This window comes from Filicampus tigris, chromosome 9 (genome assembly GCF_054856515.1).
Source record: "Filicampus tigris isolate MCC_2025a chromosome 9, RoL_Ftig_1.0, whole genome shotgun sequence".
Classification (NCBI taxonomy): Eukaryota; Metazoa; Chordata; class Actinopteri; order Syngnathiformes; family Syngnathidae; genus Filicampus; species Filicampus tigris.
Window position 1 is genome coordinate 2,407,501 of NC_141225.1, and position 17,409 is coordinate 2,424,909.

The 17,409-nt window shown below is 41.1% G+C and overlaps 1 protein-coding gene across 1 annotated transcript in view; it reads right to left on the reverse strand.

Moving 5' to 3' along the window:
- The window catches only part of zc3h11a (zinc finger CCCH-type containing 11A), a 29,099-nt gene that overhangs the window by 6,054 nt on the left and 5,636 nt on the right, over window positions 1-17,409 (reverse strand). Inside the window, exons 5-13 of the mRNA XM_086040452.1 lie at window positions 15,303-15,426; window positions 15,041-15,223; window positions 12,237-12,290; window positions 11,976-12,146; window positions 7,851-7,928; window positions 7,661-7,753; window positions 2,548-3,066; window positions 2,031-2,095; window positions 1,444-1,948 (exon numbers count right to left, since the gene is read on the reverse strand). Of these exons, the coding sequence (XP_085896578.1) occupies window positions 1,444-1,948; window positions 2,031-2,095; window positions 2,548-3,066; window positions 7,661-7,753; window positions 7,851-7,928; window positions 11,976-12,146; window positions 12,237-12,290; window positions 15,041-15,223; window positions 15,303-15,426 (1,792 nt within the window). The remainder of the gene's footprint in view (window positions 1-1,443; window positions 1,949-2,030; window positions 2,096-2,547; window positions 3,067-7,660; window positions 7,754-7,850; window positions 7,929-11,975; window positions 12,147-12,236; window positions 12,291-15,040; window positions 15,224-15,302; window positions 15,427-17,409) is intronic.

A 17,409-nucleotide genomic window follows, 5' to 3' on the forward strand; every position in this document is an offset into this window, starting at 1 on the left:
GGCAATTTGTTGTACACCTAATCACAAAAAAAAAAGCCCTTAAATCACAACAGTCTTTTGAGGTGGGCATTTTAGTACTGATGTCATTTTTACACGCAAAACTATTATATAAGTGCCAATGTTAAGCTCATCCAAATGTCCCTTTAACAAGCCGATCTTAGACACGTATGCTACATTACTAGTGTGACTTATTCATGGTGGACTGTTGCAAAACACAAAATGTTATCACTTTAATGCATTTTGGGGAATGTACAATCAATTACAAATCCAAAAGAGGTGACTAGGAGGCTTTATGCACGGCAAATGATTGACAATACCCCTGGCCATGTAATCTGTCTCCACAGTCTCTGAGAGGCTAATAACATTACAGGCATAATATGGGGCCGGAGAGGAATAATTTTTCCAAATATAATTTTAATAATACTCTACTGTCAGGTAGTGCTGCTCAATTAAGCGATTTTGAACCGTAACAGAATTTTCTGGATAAAATGATGTTAAAACGTTCAAATCGGCACGTTCGATGTTGTTATTTTTGGTGTATCTAAGCCACCGTAGTTTCCTCTGCATTTCCGTTTCCTCTCACGAGCGCGCAGTCCGAAACAAAGACAACATCCGCAAGCGATTCTGCTATTTGCTCAGGCAAGTGAGAGTTTAGTTAATAAATCGTGCAAAAATAGATCTGTAGTGTAGTGTGTGCCCCGCATGAACAGTACAACCCGTGAGCAAGTAACTCAACGTCTGAAAGTCGTCCCTTTTTTTTCTTTTCTACAACGGACCTCTGGCCCAGCAGGAGTTAAGCTTGACAGTGCATTTTATTATTGAGTGACAGATTTGCACTAATCATTGATTTATGTTTAAGTAAGACCAGGGAGAAAGGTGAATGGGTAGTCACAAGCTGGTTGGCAAAATGACTTGTTGATAGACTGTTTGGTTTACAGACTTGACCGTCTACCTTCTCTAATGTTGATGATTTCGCTTCAGATGGTATATGCACTTTCCCCTTTCATTATTAGTTTAATTAAGAACAGATCTGAAATCTAGTTAAATTGACTGGCATTTTGAGTTCAAAGAAAGAAAAATTAAGTTTAAATAGACATTCAAAATACTTCATTTTTCATTATTTTTTATTTTACAAAGAAATCGTAATCGTAAAATCGGGTTTGAGAGAAAATCGGGAATTTCTTATCAGGCAAAATTGAACAGCCCTACTGTCAGGTCATATACAGTTTTAACATATGATTGTCTTTTTTCTTTTCTGAAAATTTAACTTCACTCAAGCGTTTCATACATGTTTTTGAGACATTTATAAACGCTACAATATCAGGCTCACCTGATAAAATGGAGACACTTTGTCAAGAATTTGAAAAGCTTAGCGCTTCCAGTAAGAATGTACATGAATATCCAACTTAAGTCCAACTAGTAATAAATGCGAGTACAATGTACCTTTTCTGTCTGTGGCATGTGTTCTTCCAGTAGTTGGACCCTCTAGAGCAGCACCATGGAGTCCCTCTGGAGTTGTCTGCTTGGCTGAGCATGGTGAAATTAAGCTTTTTGTGTTTTTATGCTGGACCTTGTTGGAGCTGTCCGGACTCAATAGGAGAGTGTCTTCCTGGGGTGGTGTTAAACTCCTCACTAGAACCGAGCTCCGAGTTGTTATGACAGCCGGTGTAGTGTTGTTTAGAGGGTACTCACTCCCAGATTTGACAGTTTTCAGTTTGTGAACAACATTTGGTGCGGGTGCGACATTGATACTATCTGGGGTGCTGCGGGTAGGAGATGAAGAATCTGGTGATGGAAGAATCTTCTTCTTCACAACTAATGGTTTTGGTGAAGATGGAGCATCAGAGGCCTGCTGTCTGACAGACGTTTGTCCAGCCCTTTCCTGTTTGCGGAGATGTTTTTCACGCATAATCTCCTCAAATGTTTTGACTTTGACAATCATGGTGGTCTAGAAAGGCAAGGTAAAATTTCAGTTACAAGAAAATTCCAATCTCTCAAAGCACAACAATGTAGGTGGTCACAGGTCTAACCTCAGGAGCAACAGGAGCTTTCCATGTCCTTTTAGTCACCTCAACACTCTTCTCTACCATGTCACCTGCAGAAATCAATAAACATGGCTTGTTATATGACGACAGATTATGTATTTTTAAAACATATGCATCTATCCATTTACTATACTTATCCTTACTGTGGTTGAGCTGGAGCATATCCAAGCAAACTATGGCCGAGAAACAGGGCTGGTTACCAGCCAATCACTAGCGTTCATATTGCAGACCAAGAAGCATTCACACTCACATTCAGACCTAGAATTTAAAGTCTTCAATTAACGTAATAAAGATGTTTTGGGAGTGTGGGAGGAAGATAGAGTACACAGAGAAAACCCATGTCAAAAGGCCGCATTTGAAATCTCAACTTTAGAACTCTGAGGTGGATGTGTTAACCACGAGTCCACCATGCCACCGTTAAATATAAAGTGGGATACCGGTATATGAAAACTAAAATATCTACATGCCTTTATTGTGTGGTACACATTGGAAATTTTCTTACACTGAGAGGTCAGTTTATCATCCTCCTGCAATCGTGGCTTCTTAGCACCATTCTCCTCTGTTTTAGGACTCTTGACTTCATCAGACTGTAATCGGGCTGCCTTTTCCTTGCGGATTTCCTCCAAGGTCTTCACTCTAACCTCCCCTACTTTTGGGGAATCAGGGTGTGGCACCGCAGGATCTGGCTGATATTTGCCAGGGACTTTGTCAGTTGTTGGTTTGAACTTCTTAAGACTGAGGTTCTGCTCCTGCTGATCCTCTTTTCTTTTTGTCTTTGTATGGAGAATTTCATTGTGGGGTTTGCCGTGGTCGATAGAGTGTTCCTTGATATAAATCGTTCGCTTTACAGCCTTGGATGTCTGGATGGGTGCTGTCTTGGTTACAGTGCTCTCTGAATTCACAGGAGGGAAACAGTCTTTCTGGCTATGAGACTTGGCTGCTTTTTCCATTTTTATTTCCTCCAGAGTTTTGATGCGAATTTGCTTGGGTGTGCTCTTTGATATTGTGCTGCTCTCTTCTGCTGACAAAACACAAATATGTAGAAGCATTATTTAATAAGGAAAACCACAATAGACTCAGCCACCATGGGTGACCAACCTAATCAGCATGGAGGCCTCAAAACACAACCTTATTCTATGCTGCATATCCTCATTTGTGCATATCCTCATTTGTGTTGCAGATGAGATGGAGCCTAGCCTAGGTGTGTGTGTCGCCAGCCAATTGCCCAATATATATATATATATATATATATATATATATATATATATATATATATATATATATATATATATATATATGGTATAAAAAATAAACGAGAGTTAGGGATCGATCGGGCACCGTTCACGATCGGCCAATTTTCGTGAAAAATCACGTGATCCTGAATATTCCATCAAAGTCTTATTGCCGATCAAAACATCCGATCACCCGCAGCCTATGCTCAGCTGCCACAAGACGAAATGGCAAAAAAATTTATTTGTTTAACACGCGACGACGTCCCTCTGTACAAAAGCATCACTCGCGGTTGGAGTGAGTGAAGAACTTGAAGAAGTTGGTTGGATGACAGCATATGTTTCTCCAAAACCTGCCTTTCAGCATTACTGGTGCCTTCACATATGTGTAAATTACCCATGTCATTGGCACTAACACAGCCCCATACCATCACAAATGCTGGCTTTGGAACTTTGTGTCCATTACAGTCCGGATGGTTCTTTTCCTCTTTGCCCTGGAGGACATAACGCCTAGTGTCCAAAAACAATTTGAAACGTGGACTCGTCATACCACAGAACACGTTTCCACTTTGCATCAGTCTATCTTAGATGAGCTCGGGCGCAGAGAAGCCAGCAGCGTTTCTGGGTGTTGTTGATAAATGGCTTTTGCTCTGCATACTAGAGTTTTAAGTTGCACTTACAGATATAGTGCCTAAATGAATTTACTGGCATTGGTTTTTTAAAGTGTTCCTGGCCCATGTGGTGAAATCCTTAACACATTGAAGTTGGTTTTTGATGCAATACCACCCGAGGGATCGAAGGTAACGAGCATTCCATGTTGGTTTTCAGGCTTGCCACTTACATGCAGTAATTTCTCCAGATTCTCTGAACCTTTTGATAATATTATGGGCCATAGATGATAAAATCCCTAAATTCATTGGAATTGTACATTGAGGAACACTGTCCTTAAACTGTTCGACTATTTTCTCATGCAGTTGTTCACAAAAGAGGTGAACCTTGCCCCATTTTACTTGTGAACGACTGAGCAATTCAAGGAGTAGGGGTGTAACGGTATACGTGGGTGTATTAATACGTTTCGGTATGGCATGTACGGTTCGGTCCACTTGTGTTCGGTTTGGTCCACTTATTAGCGCAAGCTTACGCACGGGCACTATTGACTGTTGCATGCGGGAGAGGAGAGTGGCGGCACAACAGTGAGAGCCAGAAAAGAGCCAGGGCTGGAAGGTCCCCCCGTACACTCCTGTTGGTTTCCTGTTTGGGAACATTCTGGCTGTCCTGTTAAAATCGGCGATGGGGAAAGGTACGTGGTTGAATCCGAAAGTTGTGTGCTGACATTGCTACATGAGATGGGCGGCAGGTAGAAGGTCTAACATGCACGGCATAATCAGGCTGTGAATATTTCTTAGACGAGGGAGCAAAAACGTCAAACTTAAATAGCGAGATTTTCATATTGTAGCGTCTTCCAGGAACACGCCGTCAGACGTATGTAATTATCACGTTTTTATTAATCCAAGTGCAACTTTCTCCGCTGCTCCACTCGCTTGCTGTACGATGCATTCATGAACCTCGGAAACATCACAACTCAGCAACACGCAAATCCGACCACAACACAGATAACCCATTTCGGTACAATATGCTGTTGAACATTCAAAGATTTGAATGCCTAAAAAGTGTATACAATTTCATAAAGCCTTTTTAAAGTTACTGTATTTTTTTCCATTATAAAAATAGTTTTAATATAGTTTGCAATAATTGTAACTGTTATTGTATATATTTTTTTCATCACAAAAAGTGTATATATGTACTGTAATGACAACTTGGCTTTAACTTGAATACTTAGATGTGTCATAGGCTGTTGCTGCTGAGTGTTTAAAGATTTCAGTGTCTTAATAATTTACAACATTAAGAGATCTTTATTGTTAGTGTATTTTTTTATTCTGGTGTAATTTCTTAGAATATCACCCGAATGGTTCACTTTTATTTATTTTTTCTAAAAGAAAAGTACAGTTTACTTGTCATCTTCTCAAAATAAACATATTTTTAAAAAAAAAAACATTTTTTTTGTACCTAAAATATACCGAACTGAAGTTTCCAAAAAAACGAACGGAACCGAACCTAAACGTGAAGCTCCTTTTATACCCAATCATGGCACCCACCGGCTCCCAATTTGCCTGTTCATCTGTTGGATGTTCCAAACAGGTGAGCATTCCTCAACTTTCCCAGTCTTTTTTGCCACTTGTCCCATCATTTTGGAACATGTTGCAGCCATAAAATTCCAAGTTAATGATAACGTCTATCAATTTGAATAGTAAATATCTTGTCTTTGTAGTGTTATGTCTGTGTACCGTTTTTATTTATGTTTAACACAACATCCCAACTTCATTGAAATTGGGTTTGTATATACCAGGAGTCGGCAACCTTTCACACTCAATGAGCCATTTCGACCCGGTTTCCACGGGAAAAAAAGCACTGGGAGCCGCAAACCCTTTTTGACATTAACCTCCAAAAAACGTCAGCTTGTTTGAGTTCCCAGACACCGCTTCGTTCAAGTTGTATAATATCTTATATTGCTATTGCACACTCACAACACACACGGGGCAAGAACAGGAGGTGACGAATGTGAATAAACAGTAAGCGATGGAAAGCCTTGAGAATTCCGCCTTTACCGCCTTAATCGTACAAGAGAAGGTTGACAATGTAAGTATTGCACGATACTGTGTCAGGAGCGTGAGGGTTTGCTTCGCGTTGGAGTTCATTGTGAGCGGAAAATATAGCAGAATGCATTGTTTGCGTATTTATATTCCACCCCCACCAATAGTTTCCCGGTTGGGTTTTTCTAACATATGAGGAATAGTGACTACTGGCGCCGATGGTCTGGAGGGGTATTACATATCACGCATGTGCAGAAGGTACTTAATGCTCAGTGTCGCTGTGGTGTATGTTGCTGACAGCCGGCCCGACTCCACTGGGGGTAAATGTCAGTCACAGTTGGCCTACGCCGGATTGGTCTATGTAGGCCTTTAGCGTCTAATATTTACAGTGGGTACGGAAAGTATTCAGGCCCTTGACATTTTTCACTTGTCTTCACTGTCGTTGCAGTCATTTGCCAAACTCAAAAAAGTTCATTTTATTTCTCATGTACACTCAACACTCCACCTTAAAAGAAAAAAAGAAAAATGAAGAATTTTTTGCAAATTTATGGAAAAAGAAAAACTGAAGTATCATATGGTCATAAATATTCAGACCCTTTGCAGCGACCTTCATATTTAACTCACATGCTGGCCACTTCTTCTGATCCTCCTAGAGATGGTTTTGCTCCTTTACTGGAGTCCCGCTTTGTTTAATTAAAGTGATTGGATTTGATTAGTAAAGGTCTGTAAAATACCTTACAGCTCACAGTGCATGTCGGAGAAAATGAGAATCAAGAGGTCGAAGGCACTGCCCAAGGTGATCGGAGACAGAATTGTGGCAAGGCACAGATCTGGCCAAGCTTACATAATTTCTTTAGCACTCAAGGTTCTTAAGAGCAGCGTGGCCTCCATAATCCTCAAATGGAAGACGTTTGGGATGAACACAACTCTCCCTAGATGTGGCCGTCCAGCCAAACTGAGCAATCGTGGGAGAAGAGCCTTGGTGAGAGAGGTAAAGAAGAACCCAAATATCACTGCGGCTGAGCTCCAGAGATGCAGAAGGGAGATGGGATAAAGTCAACTATCACTGCAGCCCTCCACCGGTCAGGGCTTTATGGCAAAGTGGCCCGACAAGCCTCTCCTCAGTGCAAGACACATGAAAGCTCGCATAGAGTTTGCCAGAAAACACATGAAGGACTACCAGACTATGAGAAATAAGATTCTCTGGTCTGATGAGACCAACATTGAACTTTTTGGTGTTAATTCTAAGTGGTATGTGCGGAGAAAACCAGGGACTGCTCATCACCTGCCCAATACAATCCCTACGGTGAAAGATGGTGGTGGGAGCATCATGTTGTGGGGGTGTTTTACAGCAGCAAAAATGTCTACATTTCAATTTTTTCTGTCAATATGGGGTGCTGAATGTACATTAATGATAAATAAAATTAACTTTTGGCAAATGGCTGCAATGACACAAAGTGAAAAATTTCAAGGGGTCTGAATATTTTCCGGACCCACTGAAACAATCAGTTTTTTCAGGGATTTCCGCCAAAAATATGGACAATTCGGAACAGTTGGCATCTCTGTACGCAGATAATACATTTTTGAGGGTGGATACCAGCAAATTGGAGGAACATGAGTAGAAAGAAAATCAGGTTTTGAAGGGCGATTTTCAGTGTGTGTTATTCTCCAGAAATTAAGGTTAATATTGTAAAAGTGTGTTTAGGACCTGCTTCAAATGTAAGACAATGCTTACCTTTTTGACAGGGTGTTTGTCCTTCTTTCACAAATCTACCCAAACGCTTTGCCAGGCTGTTTTTCACAGGAACAACCTCCCCATGTTTTATACCTACACATGGGACAAGTTGTTAAATTGTGACAAGTCATTCGATTCTGTGTGTGGACAATGATCAAGTTGCCAAGATGTAGCAATAATTCAAACTTACAAGTAGTGTCCCTCTGTCTCTCAAGCCTATCAGCAACAGTACCACTTGATCTCAAAGTTTCTTCAAAGACACGCTTGCCTGGAATTGAGAAAATGAAAACATCAATTTATGCAGCAGTGTGTCCATTTGACCACTTAGGTAATGAAAATGAATTTCTATGCTTCAACAAGGGAACAACCAAGTTTTACTTTCTCACGGTCTCATTTCAGTGTTCTGTTAAAGAGTTCAACCAAATACATGAAACAGGCAAAATTAATAAAAACATTTAGTGAAAATGACTTAATGAAAATCAGTTATTGTGTTAGCTTCGTGGAACAACCAAATTATAAAATTAAAAAAAGTAATCAAACAGGTCTGGACTGAATTGGTGTTACCCTAAATATATTACTGCAGAACACTTTGAGGCAAGCAAGCAATTTCTGTAACTGTCAATGAGACTTAAGGCCTAGATAGACCAAACCACGTCGGAGGTCCTGAAGGCGCCGTCTGATTAGTGTGATGACCAACGTCGTAGTGTCGTAACCCGCCAAGAAACGTCTGGTGGGCGTTTACGCATGTTGAATCGGCGTCACGAGTCGTGACATTTGGTCACTCTGATTGGCTCTTAGCTAGCAAATCAGTGCTCGGAGCACCAACGGGAAGTGACAAATGTGGATAAACAGGGAGCACACCATCGCTGCCTTAATCTCTTTACAAGTACAAGAGCGAGGGTTGACAATTTAAGTATTTCACAATACAGTGTCAAGAACGTGAGGGTTTACTTCGCTTGGGAGTTCATCATGAGCGAATAGCGGTGAAATGCATGCTCTATTGGGTTAAAGTCCTGTGCTCGACTTGGCTATCCTAAGGTCTTCCATTTTTTTCCCTCCCCGATGAAGTCCTTTGTTGTGTTGGCTGTAGGGCTGCACAATATTTGGGGTTTGAGATATATATTGCGATATTAAAAATAGAAGAATGTTCACCAGATGACTTGAATAGATTTGTTTGGGAATAATTTGCTTAACCCACCATGACATCATTGTATTCATATAATACCGTTTAATCCAGACTAAGGGGGTTCATCTGTGAATGGTGATTGCTATATATAAAAGGGATCACGGAAAAAAAAAAGAAAATAAAAAAACTCTAAAGCAGAAGCAGTTATAAACATCTTTTAACTAAAGTATAAAATATTTTAAAAAATTAAAAAGCAGGTGTACTAACGCCTGAGTTGGTTACAAAAACATAACATTAAGATAAAAAACCTTTGTGAAACTGCAGCAAAGTTGTAAACAAATTAGAAAAAAATATTAAAAATTAAAGAGTACGTGCATTAGTCCCCTGAGTTGTTCACAAAAATATAACAATAACTAAACCGGTTTGTAAAACATATTGCATTCGTGATTTTTCGGTGCTGTTTGGACTTCTTATCATAAGGAGTTATTCTGGCGAAGGTGTCTGTAATTGTTTTTTGAGTCGATGAAGTTTCACCTCGGGTCCCACTTCTTAGTTTGAACTGCTCATACAGGTGCTTGTGATGGCGATTGCAGCAACAACGGCGAGACACTGTTGGCAAAGGATGTTTTTTTTGTTCTGAATTTTCCTTTTTATAGCCGAAATACTTTCATATTTTGGATGTTGACTTTCTTTTGGGGACTAAATCCACTGCCGCTTCTGCCTTCGTCTCCTCCTCCTGAGCGGGACAGGCTGTGTAAGAGCACGGAGTAGCTTGTTGCTTTTATGAAGCAAAACAAAAGTTTGCGTGTTCTAAGAAAAAAAAAAAAGTTAAAACATCGCATGTCCTACGATGTGACTATCGCGAAAGCGCACATTGCAATCGCTATGTTCAAACGACATATTGTGCAGGCCTACCGGCAAGTATAAAACGGCAAAACGTGTGAGTAGAATGACTTAAGAATTAAAAAACAGCGACTCCAACTCCAGACTGCAATGTGTGTTGAGCTGCATTACATCAGTAAACCATTTTTCATTGACATAGAGGGATATTCCACCACCTTTCGTTTTCTCCAATAGCTCCGTGACGCAGTCTGCACAGTGAAGTTGGAAGTATGGTTGAGACTTGATCGAAGGCAGCCCGTTCAGTTCTACATGTCGTGCAACCTCCTTTGCACAATATAACAATATTCCAAGTGTTGCAGAGGCGATTGTTACGACATTTAATTTAACCAAGTTCAACGCACTTTTGATCGGTTTCGTGTGCACACGCATGTGGCGCATGTGTCCACACTTCTTCTTTCAATAATTGGCGGACACTTATTCTTCGTTGGTCTCAGTAAGTTCTTCTTCAGGTCAGCGGCATCGAAAGAGGCACCGTAACGAATTTCAGAATGTGAACGTTAACGTTAGTCCCGGTTCCATTCAATTCTTTTAATACCTCTGGACATTGTGTTTCACGCTTTTGAAGGCCTTAATTTTCCCAAAATCCACTTAAAGACTTTTAATGCTTTTTAATTGCGCACGGAAACCCAGTTCTTGTCAATATGTGTAACCTCAGTAGGGAACACGCTCGCTAGAAGCTTTGTGCCATCTCAAATACTACAACAGCACGTTGTAAATTAAACACATGTAATTAGGGCTGGACAATATATCAAAAAAATATCGATAGAGATAGTGGCCCATGCAATATGCATATCGCAAAGACATGCAATATATTTCTTATGGAATTACATGCTTTTATCTGAATTTGACCAGTAATATTTTACTGGCGGTGTAACAAAAAAAGCAGGGCTGCTCCAATCGATCGGGCACCGATAATGATCAGCCGATTTTCGTGAAAAATTACGTGATCGGTATATTCGATCAAAGCCTTTTATTGCCGATCAAAAAATGTGATCACCCGCAGCTCATGCTTTGCAGCCAACAGCCATGAGACCAGTGTGCGAGCAGTGTTGCCCCTCCCCCTCTACACGCTGTGGAAGCGCACGACGGTAACAGTCAAACATGTCTCCTCTGTGGAGTGTGTGTCTTGTAATATATGCCATGAAAAGTTACCTCGCGGGGGGAGCATGGCCACAAGTTTCAACACAACCAACTTAACAACCGACATTTGAAGAAGTAATTGGGAGACAATGGTGAGTTTACGAGGCTCACCGCATTGAATAAAGTCAGGGCGGACACAGCAGCAACAATAACGGCAGCTAACGCAGCCCCTGCTGACCAACTCAAACCCATATCACCGCGACAGGCAAAAGCTAAGGCAAATAATCAGGAAAAAAATGATATTTATCGAACTTGATCAACAACCATTCTCGGTGGTGGAAGACACCGGATTCCACCGTCTGCTCGCCCACTTCGAGCCTCGCTACATGCTAGCGGGACGCAAATACTTCACAGACTTAGCTCTGCCTGATCGAGCTCCACCAGAGACTGTATTGTCGCATCGAATGTTTCCTTAAAGAAGGCCTATGATCCTGTTAAAGTTTTACAAGTGTTAATTGGAGCTCGGATGTCAGTCCTGTGTCGATGTTGAGTCTAACAAGGGAGTTTTTCGCGCAGTGTAAGTGGCATTATTGCCACAGGGAGACGCATTGTAGGTCACTTGTGGACAACAGACCCACTATATGATTTTATAATTCACAAAAAGATTAACAGTCGTTCTTTTCTCTTTGACAAATGCACAAGTTTGTCTATGCACAATACAATAAACCAAGTTCTTGAGCCGTTTCAATTTAGGAACTCATTGAATAGTTTATTCGAGTGAAGCCTGCATGTGACTATTTTTTCTACTTTGATTATATTCTGAACCATGCAATGTTTAGGTGGCATGTTATTTATTTGACTTTTTGCATAATGAAGTCTGTTGAGACTTGATTGTTTTGATCTGTTAAAAACTGTGTTACTAAAAGCTGCTAAATTTAATATTGCATAATAGCAGTCACCATAAATAAATATAGAGGTATTCCATGTGATCAGTATCGGCCGATCTCACTCATGCATGATCGGTATCGGTGTCATAAAACTGATCGGAACATCCCTGAAAAAAGTTTTGAATCTGTTTTGATTTAAAAGATGAATGCATCCAATTAAACCGAATAGTTACACTGCAAACTGCAGTATATCAAGGTACGGATTGAATTGGCTTTTATAGATAGATATATGATAGAGACGCACGTCACATATTTTTACCTTCAATAGATGTATTAAAGGGTGGTCGGATGGCTGAAATGAGGTTTTCTTTCTCGCCATTTTCAGAGACATCAGCATTCTGGATAGGAATAGCTCTATTCATGCCCGCTTTTAGGGCCCTCCTCAGCCGTATCTCCTCCAGAGTGCTCACTCCAAAGTTGTGTGATTCATCTGTCAAGAAACACCACTTTCTTTTAACGCCAAATACAATGAAGAGAATTTCAGTATTTGGTTCTAATTTCTGTTTCTAGTTGAACTCACCAGTCTTGCATCTTTTTCTTGGGGAAGGGCCATCTCCTTCTTCTGAGAATTGGTCTGGTAGCACAAATAGACAAATGTTATAAAATAGCAAATGGAGTCAAAACACACTGCCAACTAGGCCTGCAGGATGTGTCGTTTGAACATCGCGATTGCGATGTGGGATAGTCACATCGTAGGACGTGCGATGTTTTAACTTTTTTTTCTTCGAACACGCAAACTTTTGTTTTGCTTCATAAAAGCAGCAAGCTACTGCCTGCTCTTACACAGCCTGTCTCGCTCACCTCGCTCAACTTACTAAGACCAATGAAGAATAAGTGTCCGCCAATTATTTTTCTTAGAACACGCAAACTTTTGTTTTGATTCATAAAAGCAGCAAGCTACTCTGTGCTGTTACTTCGAAGACCTCCTCAATTCCACTGAGGAAGCAGAGCCTGGAGACTCTGAGGTGGGCTCTCCTATCTCTGGGGTTGAAGTAACCGAGGTAGTCAAAAAGCTCCTCGGTGGCAAAGTCCCGGGGGTGAATGAGATCCGCCCGGAGTTCATAAAGGCTCTGGATGTTGAGGGGCTGTCTTGGTTGACACGTCTCTACAACATCGCGTGGACATTGGGGACAGTGCCTCTGCATTGGCAGAGGTGGTGGTCCCCCTTTAAAAGAAGGGGGACCGGAGGGTGTGCTCCAATTACAGAGGGATCACACTCCTCAGCCTCCCCGGTAAGGTCTATTCAGGGGTGCTGGAGAGGTGGGTCCGTCGGAAGGTCGAATCTCGGATTCAGGAGGAGCAATGTGGTCTGTCGTGGTGAAGAAGGAGTTCAGCCGAAAGGCGAAGCTCTCAATTTACCGGTCGATCTACGTTCCTACTCTCACCTGCGGTCAAGAGCTGTGGGTCATGACCGAAAGAACAAGATCTCGGACACAAGCGGCCGAAATGGGTTTCCTTCGCAGGGTGTCCGGGCTCTCCCTTAGAGATAGGGTGAGGAGTTTGGCCATCCGGGAGGGACTCAGTCGACCCGCTGCTCCTCCGCGTTGAGAGGAGCCAGTTGAGGTGGCTCGGGCATCTGATTAGGACGCCTCCCTGGTGAGGTGTTCCGGGCATGTCCCACCAGCAGGAGACCCCCGAGGACGACCCAGAACACACTGGAGAGATTATGTCTCCCGGCCTGCCTGGGAACGCCTTGGGATCGCTCCGGAAGAGCTGTAAGATGTTGCTGCGGAGAGAGAAGTCTGGGCTTCCCTGCTGAAGCTGCTGCCTCCGCGACCCGACTTCGGATAAGCGGGAGATAATGGATGGATGGACGAGTGGTAATTACCATCCTCTATTCTGTTACAAAGACGTCAATATCGTAATTGTCTACAAACCATATCATATCACGTTTGACTGGTTCCACTGGTCGTGCACGTCATCTATATATCACTGCCGTAAATTACTTTAATCAGAGCTCCTGGCGATCGACAGCATCCGTGTGGTTAAGCCTACCTACGGCTCGAAAAAATTCCACGACATCCTCTGCGATCTCGCGACACCGTCACGTGTATATTCTGATGCATTAAATTGTCTAAGAGACTGGATTGGATTAAAAAAGGACGGTGACGTATCCGCTCCCTCGGTTTGAAAGGTAGAAAGACGCAACAGCGCTCCTGGCTCTAGTGGTAGAAACGCGGTTATGCGCCCCCGGGCTTAATGGGTTAAGCAGCAACATCCACCCATTTTTAGCCATTTCAGGGGGCTGCCATTTTGTCACTTCTGTCAACTGAAAAATGACATCACAGTTGCTCAGGGCTCAGGTAATGACCAATCACGGCTCACCTGTTTTCTGAAGCTTTAAGTTAAATTGACATTGTGTCGAATTTCATCCCATCTAGTGTTGAACTAATAGAATGCAACGACCTAAACTTGAAGCGCATGCATTTAAGAACACACTACGGTGCCTCAGAGAGACCACGCGTCTTTCTTCAGCAGAGGTGCAAGAAAAATGTCATCACAAACAACTTCTAGTATTCCCTCAAGTGACAAAGTAAGTGGATTGCATTTGTTACACATGCTGTAGTCATGATGTTGAGGAACTATGTTCGCCTCCTTCGAAGTTTCTCTCCTTCGGCTATCCGTTGCAGAAAGATGGCAGCGAAACGTGGCAGCCTCCAGTCAGTATGTAATACAGGGTGACCCTTCCCCCCAAAAAACAGGCCCCGAAAGAACATTTGGATTTGTGAATTTGAAATGAATTTCTGAAGAAAACGCTAATGAGTATAATGTTTTAATGTGATGTTCTAAACAGAATAACTTAGTTAGAACTCAAGTTGCATTTGATTGAGTAATTTAAAAAAAACAACAACAAAAAACTACCTATGTCTATTGAAAGTTGGGGCTCGGTTTTTTGGGGTCACCCTGTATTAAATAGGGATTATTAGAGCTATGATTATATATATTTTTTAAATGCACGATGTGATAGAACATATTGTTTGCATATTATTTAAAATAATAGTTGTTTTTTAAAATGAATGGACATTGAAAAATCAAAACATTCTAAAAAACATCAAAACATCCCTTTAATTTTAATGTCTGTTCAAATACTTGTGCTGACTTGAAAAGTGGGTGGCTTCAAATAAAAGGTGCTCTCTCTTTAGTGGTTTAACACTACAAGATGTAAATCAGATTATCAGAATCAGAAATCTGAAACCCAAACGCCTTCAGTATACAACAACAAAACAAAAACAAAGGAATTTACCTTGCCGTTCCACTACTTTTGGAGGGGACTGTAGATGTAATGAAATCAAACTACACTGAAACAAAACTCCAGAAACTCACCATCTTCATCCTCATCATCATCTGCTGGATTAATCACCACAGGTGGATGCGTCGGGCTTGGGACAGGTTCCTGGCTTTCCGTCTTGATGACTCCTCTCAACTGGGGATTGGCTGCGGTGGGGAGAGGAGTCGCTGGCAGCGGGGATGGCTCTTCATGTTGCTGTTCCTCATTCTCACTTTGGCCTGGGTCAAGTTATTGGTCATTTTTGGTGCAATTCGTTGAAATGCTCTTAAAATATAAATTATCTGGGAATACACTCACTTAGGTCAGGTGGGATAAGAATGCCATCAACATAACGCGGCTTTTCATGGAAAAAGGCACAGTGTGGTTTCTGGCAGCCGGCTCGATGGGTCTCCCAATAACATGGTATTTCCTTCCGTTTTTTCTGTATTGACGTAAGAGTTTACCAACAAGCAAACATATTAAAAGTACGGTATGATTATATTCTTACCACATCAGTAGGTCAATACATTTGAATCATTTTAACCATGGCAAACTCAATATGCAGAGTATAAATCGACATCCCATTCGAGTGGGCTTCCTTTTGTTGCTTGTTTATGGTACATTTGACAAAAACAGGTAAGCAAGAATTTCCCTTGATTAAATGTTTGGCTGGACGGATTCACTTTCTTAAACAGTCAGTACGAAGACAGACCACGTCATTATGAACAAAACAGTAGCTGTAACATGAATCGCATGAATCGCAGAACAAAGATAATTATGCTGAGATTTATTACAATGTCAGAGAGGAAGTGCTGTGTGATATGGGCAAATTTTTACATCCCTACATAGACTAACTTCTTGCACTGTTGCGTCCAACTTATTTTAGTTAGTTGCACCAAAATCTTCGACCACATCACATTCACAGAGCTGCCAACCTAAAGATATTCACTTCATGAACAATTTTCATATTTTTAAAATTCTGCCAGGAACATTACAGCGGGACTAAATGAGGTCCGTCATTCGTAAGCAGCCGGGCCAACCGTCTGTCATCATCAGTCATTATTTCATGCGGAACCAAAACTGTCTCGTCAGTCCGTCACTCCATCATGGTTATGGTTAACCACGCTTCAGTCATCGCTAAATTACAGTTCACCACCACTATTTGAGGACCGTCAGATCTTCTTCTTACAGCCAATCGGCGTTGAGAACATACTACGAACTACTTACAATTCAAATAGGTTGAATTAAACCTATATTTCAATTCAAAGACTGTTGAAATAAAGTTCTTTGATCCAAAGACGTACTACTAATATGGTATTTGAATGGACTATACGCACGGAGTGGGTGTGACCTATTTCTGGAAAAATATCATACGGCATCACTTTTCAGTCATGCCCATCGCTATTGTTTTGAATCAATTTTACTTCAGAGAATTTCTTTCAACATTTTGGGGAATTTTTCGGGATTATTTTTACACAATGTGATAATGCAATACCACCTAGGGCTGTGCAATTAATCGAAATTTAATTACGATTTCGATTATTACACTCCACGATTACAAAACTGGCATAATTGCAAAAAAAAAAACCCGATTGTTAATACTAATTTTGAGTTGTTTTGAGGCATGAGCGCACGAGTTACTCCGCTGCGCCACCCTCTCCAGCAAGCCAGCCAGCCAGAACCCCCCGTAAGTCACACTGCACACGCTCCTACTCAACATTTTAACAGAGTAACAGACCTGAAAATTGCACAAGTCCCGCTACAAGAACGACTTGTAAACAAGCAAGGCAAGTCGAAATCGCTTATTTGGTTACATTTTGGGTTAGCCGTGGAAGACTGCGAGTAAAGACGTAAAAAGTGCAAGTTGTCTCTGCATCCACCGGCAACACAACAAATCTATTCAACCATCGTTTGGTTTACGATGATGTTATGATACACCAAAGCAAGAAAACACAGAGTTAGATTTGGCATCGTCCGCAACGCAAATCTCAGTCGTTGAAACACTGAACGCAGCAACCCCCACCCATCAACATCGGAGAGACACAAAAAGAATCTATTGCCCGGACAAGGCTTCTAAATGTTTAGGGCACAGACTCCACTTCGCAATCGGCACGAGAGATTTATTTTAAATAACATATCTTATGTAAAATATACACTACTTTTACTAGCACAAAAATAGAAACCATGCTAAACATTATTACTGTGACCTAAGTTAAATTTTTTGTGTAGTCTATAATATGAAGTCAAATTCTTTGTGTTCATTTTTTTTTCAAATTGCTTCAAATGCAATTTGCAAACATATTGGTCATTATATTGTAATAAAGTTTATATATGGCCTACTGTAATTTATAAGTATTGTATAGATTACATACTAGTAACAGTCAATATTTAAACTAGTTTGACCCAACCAGCATATTCAATTAAT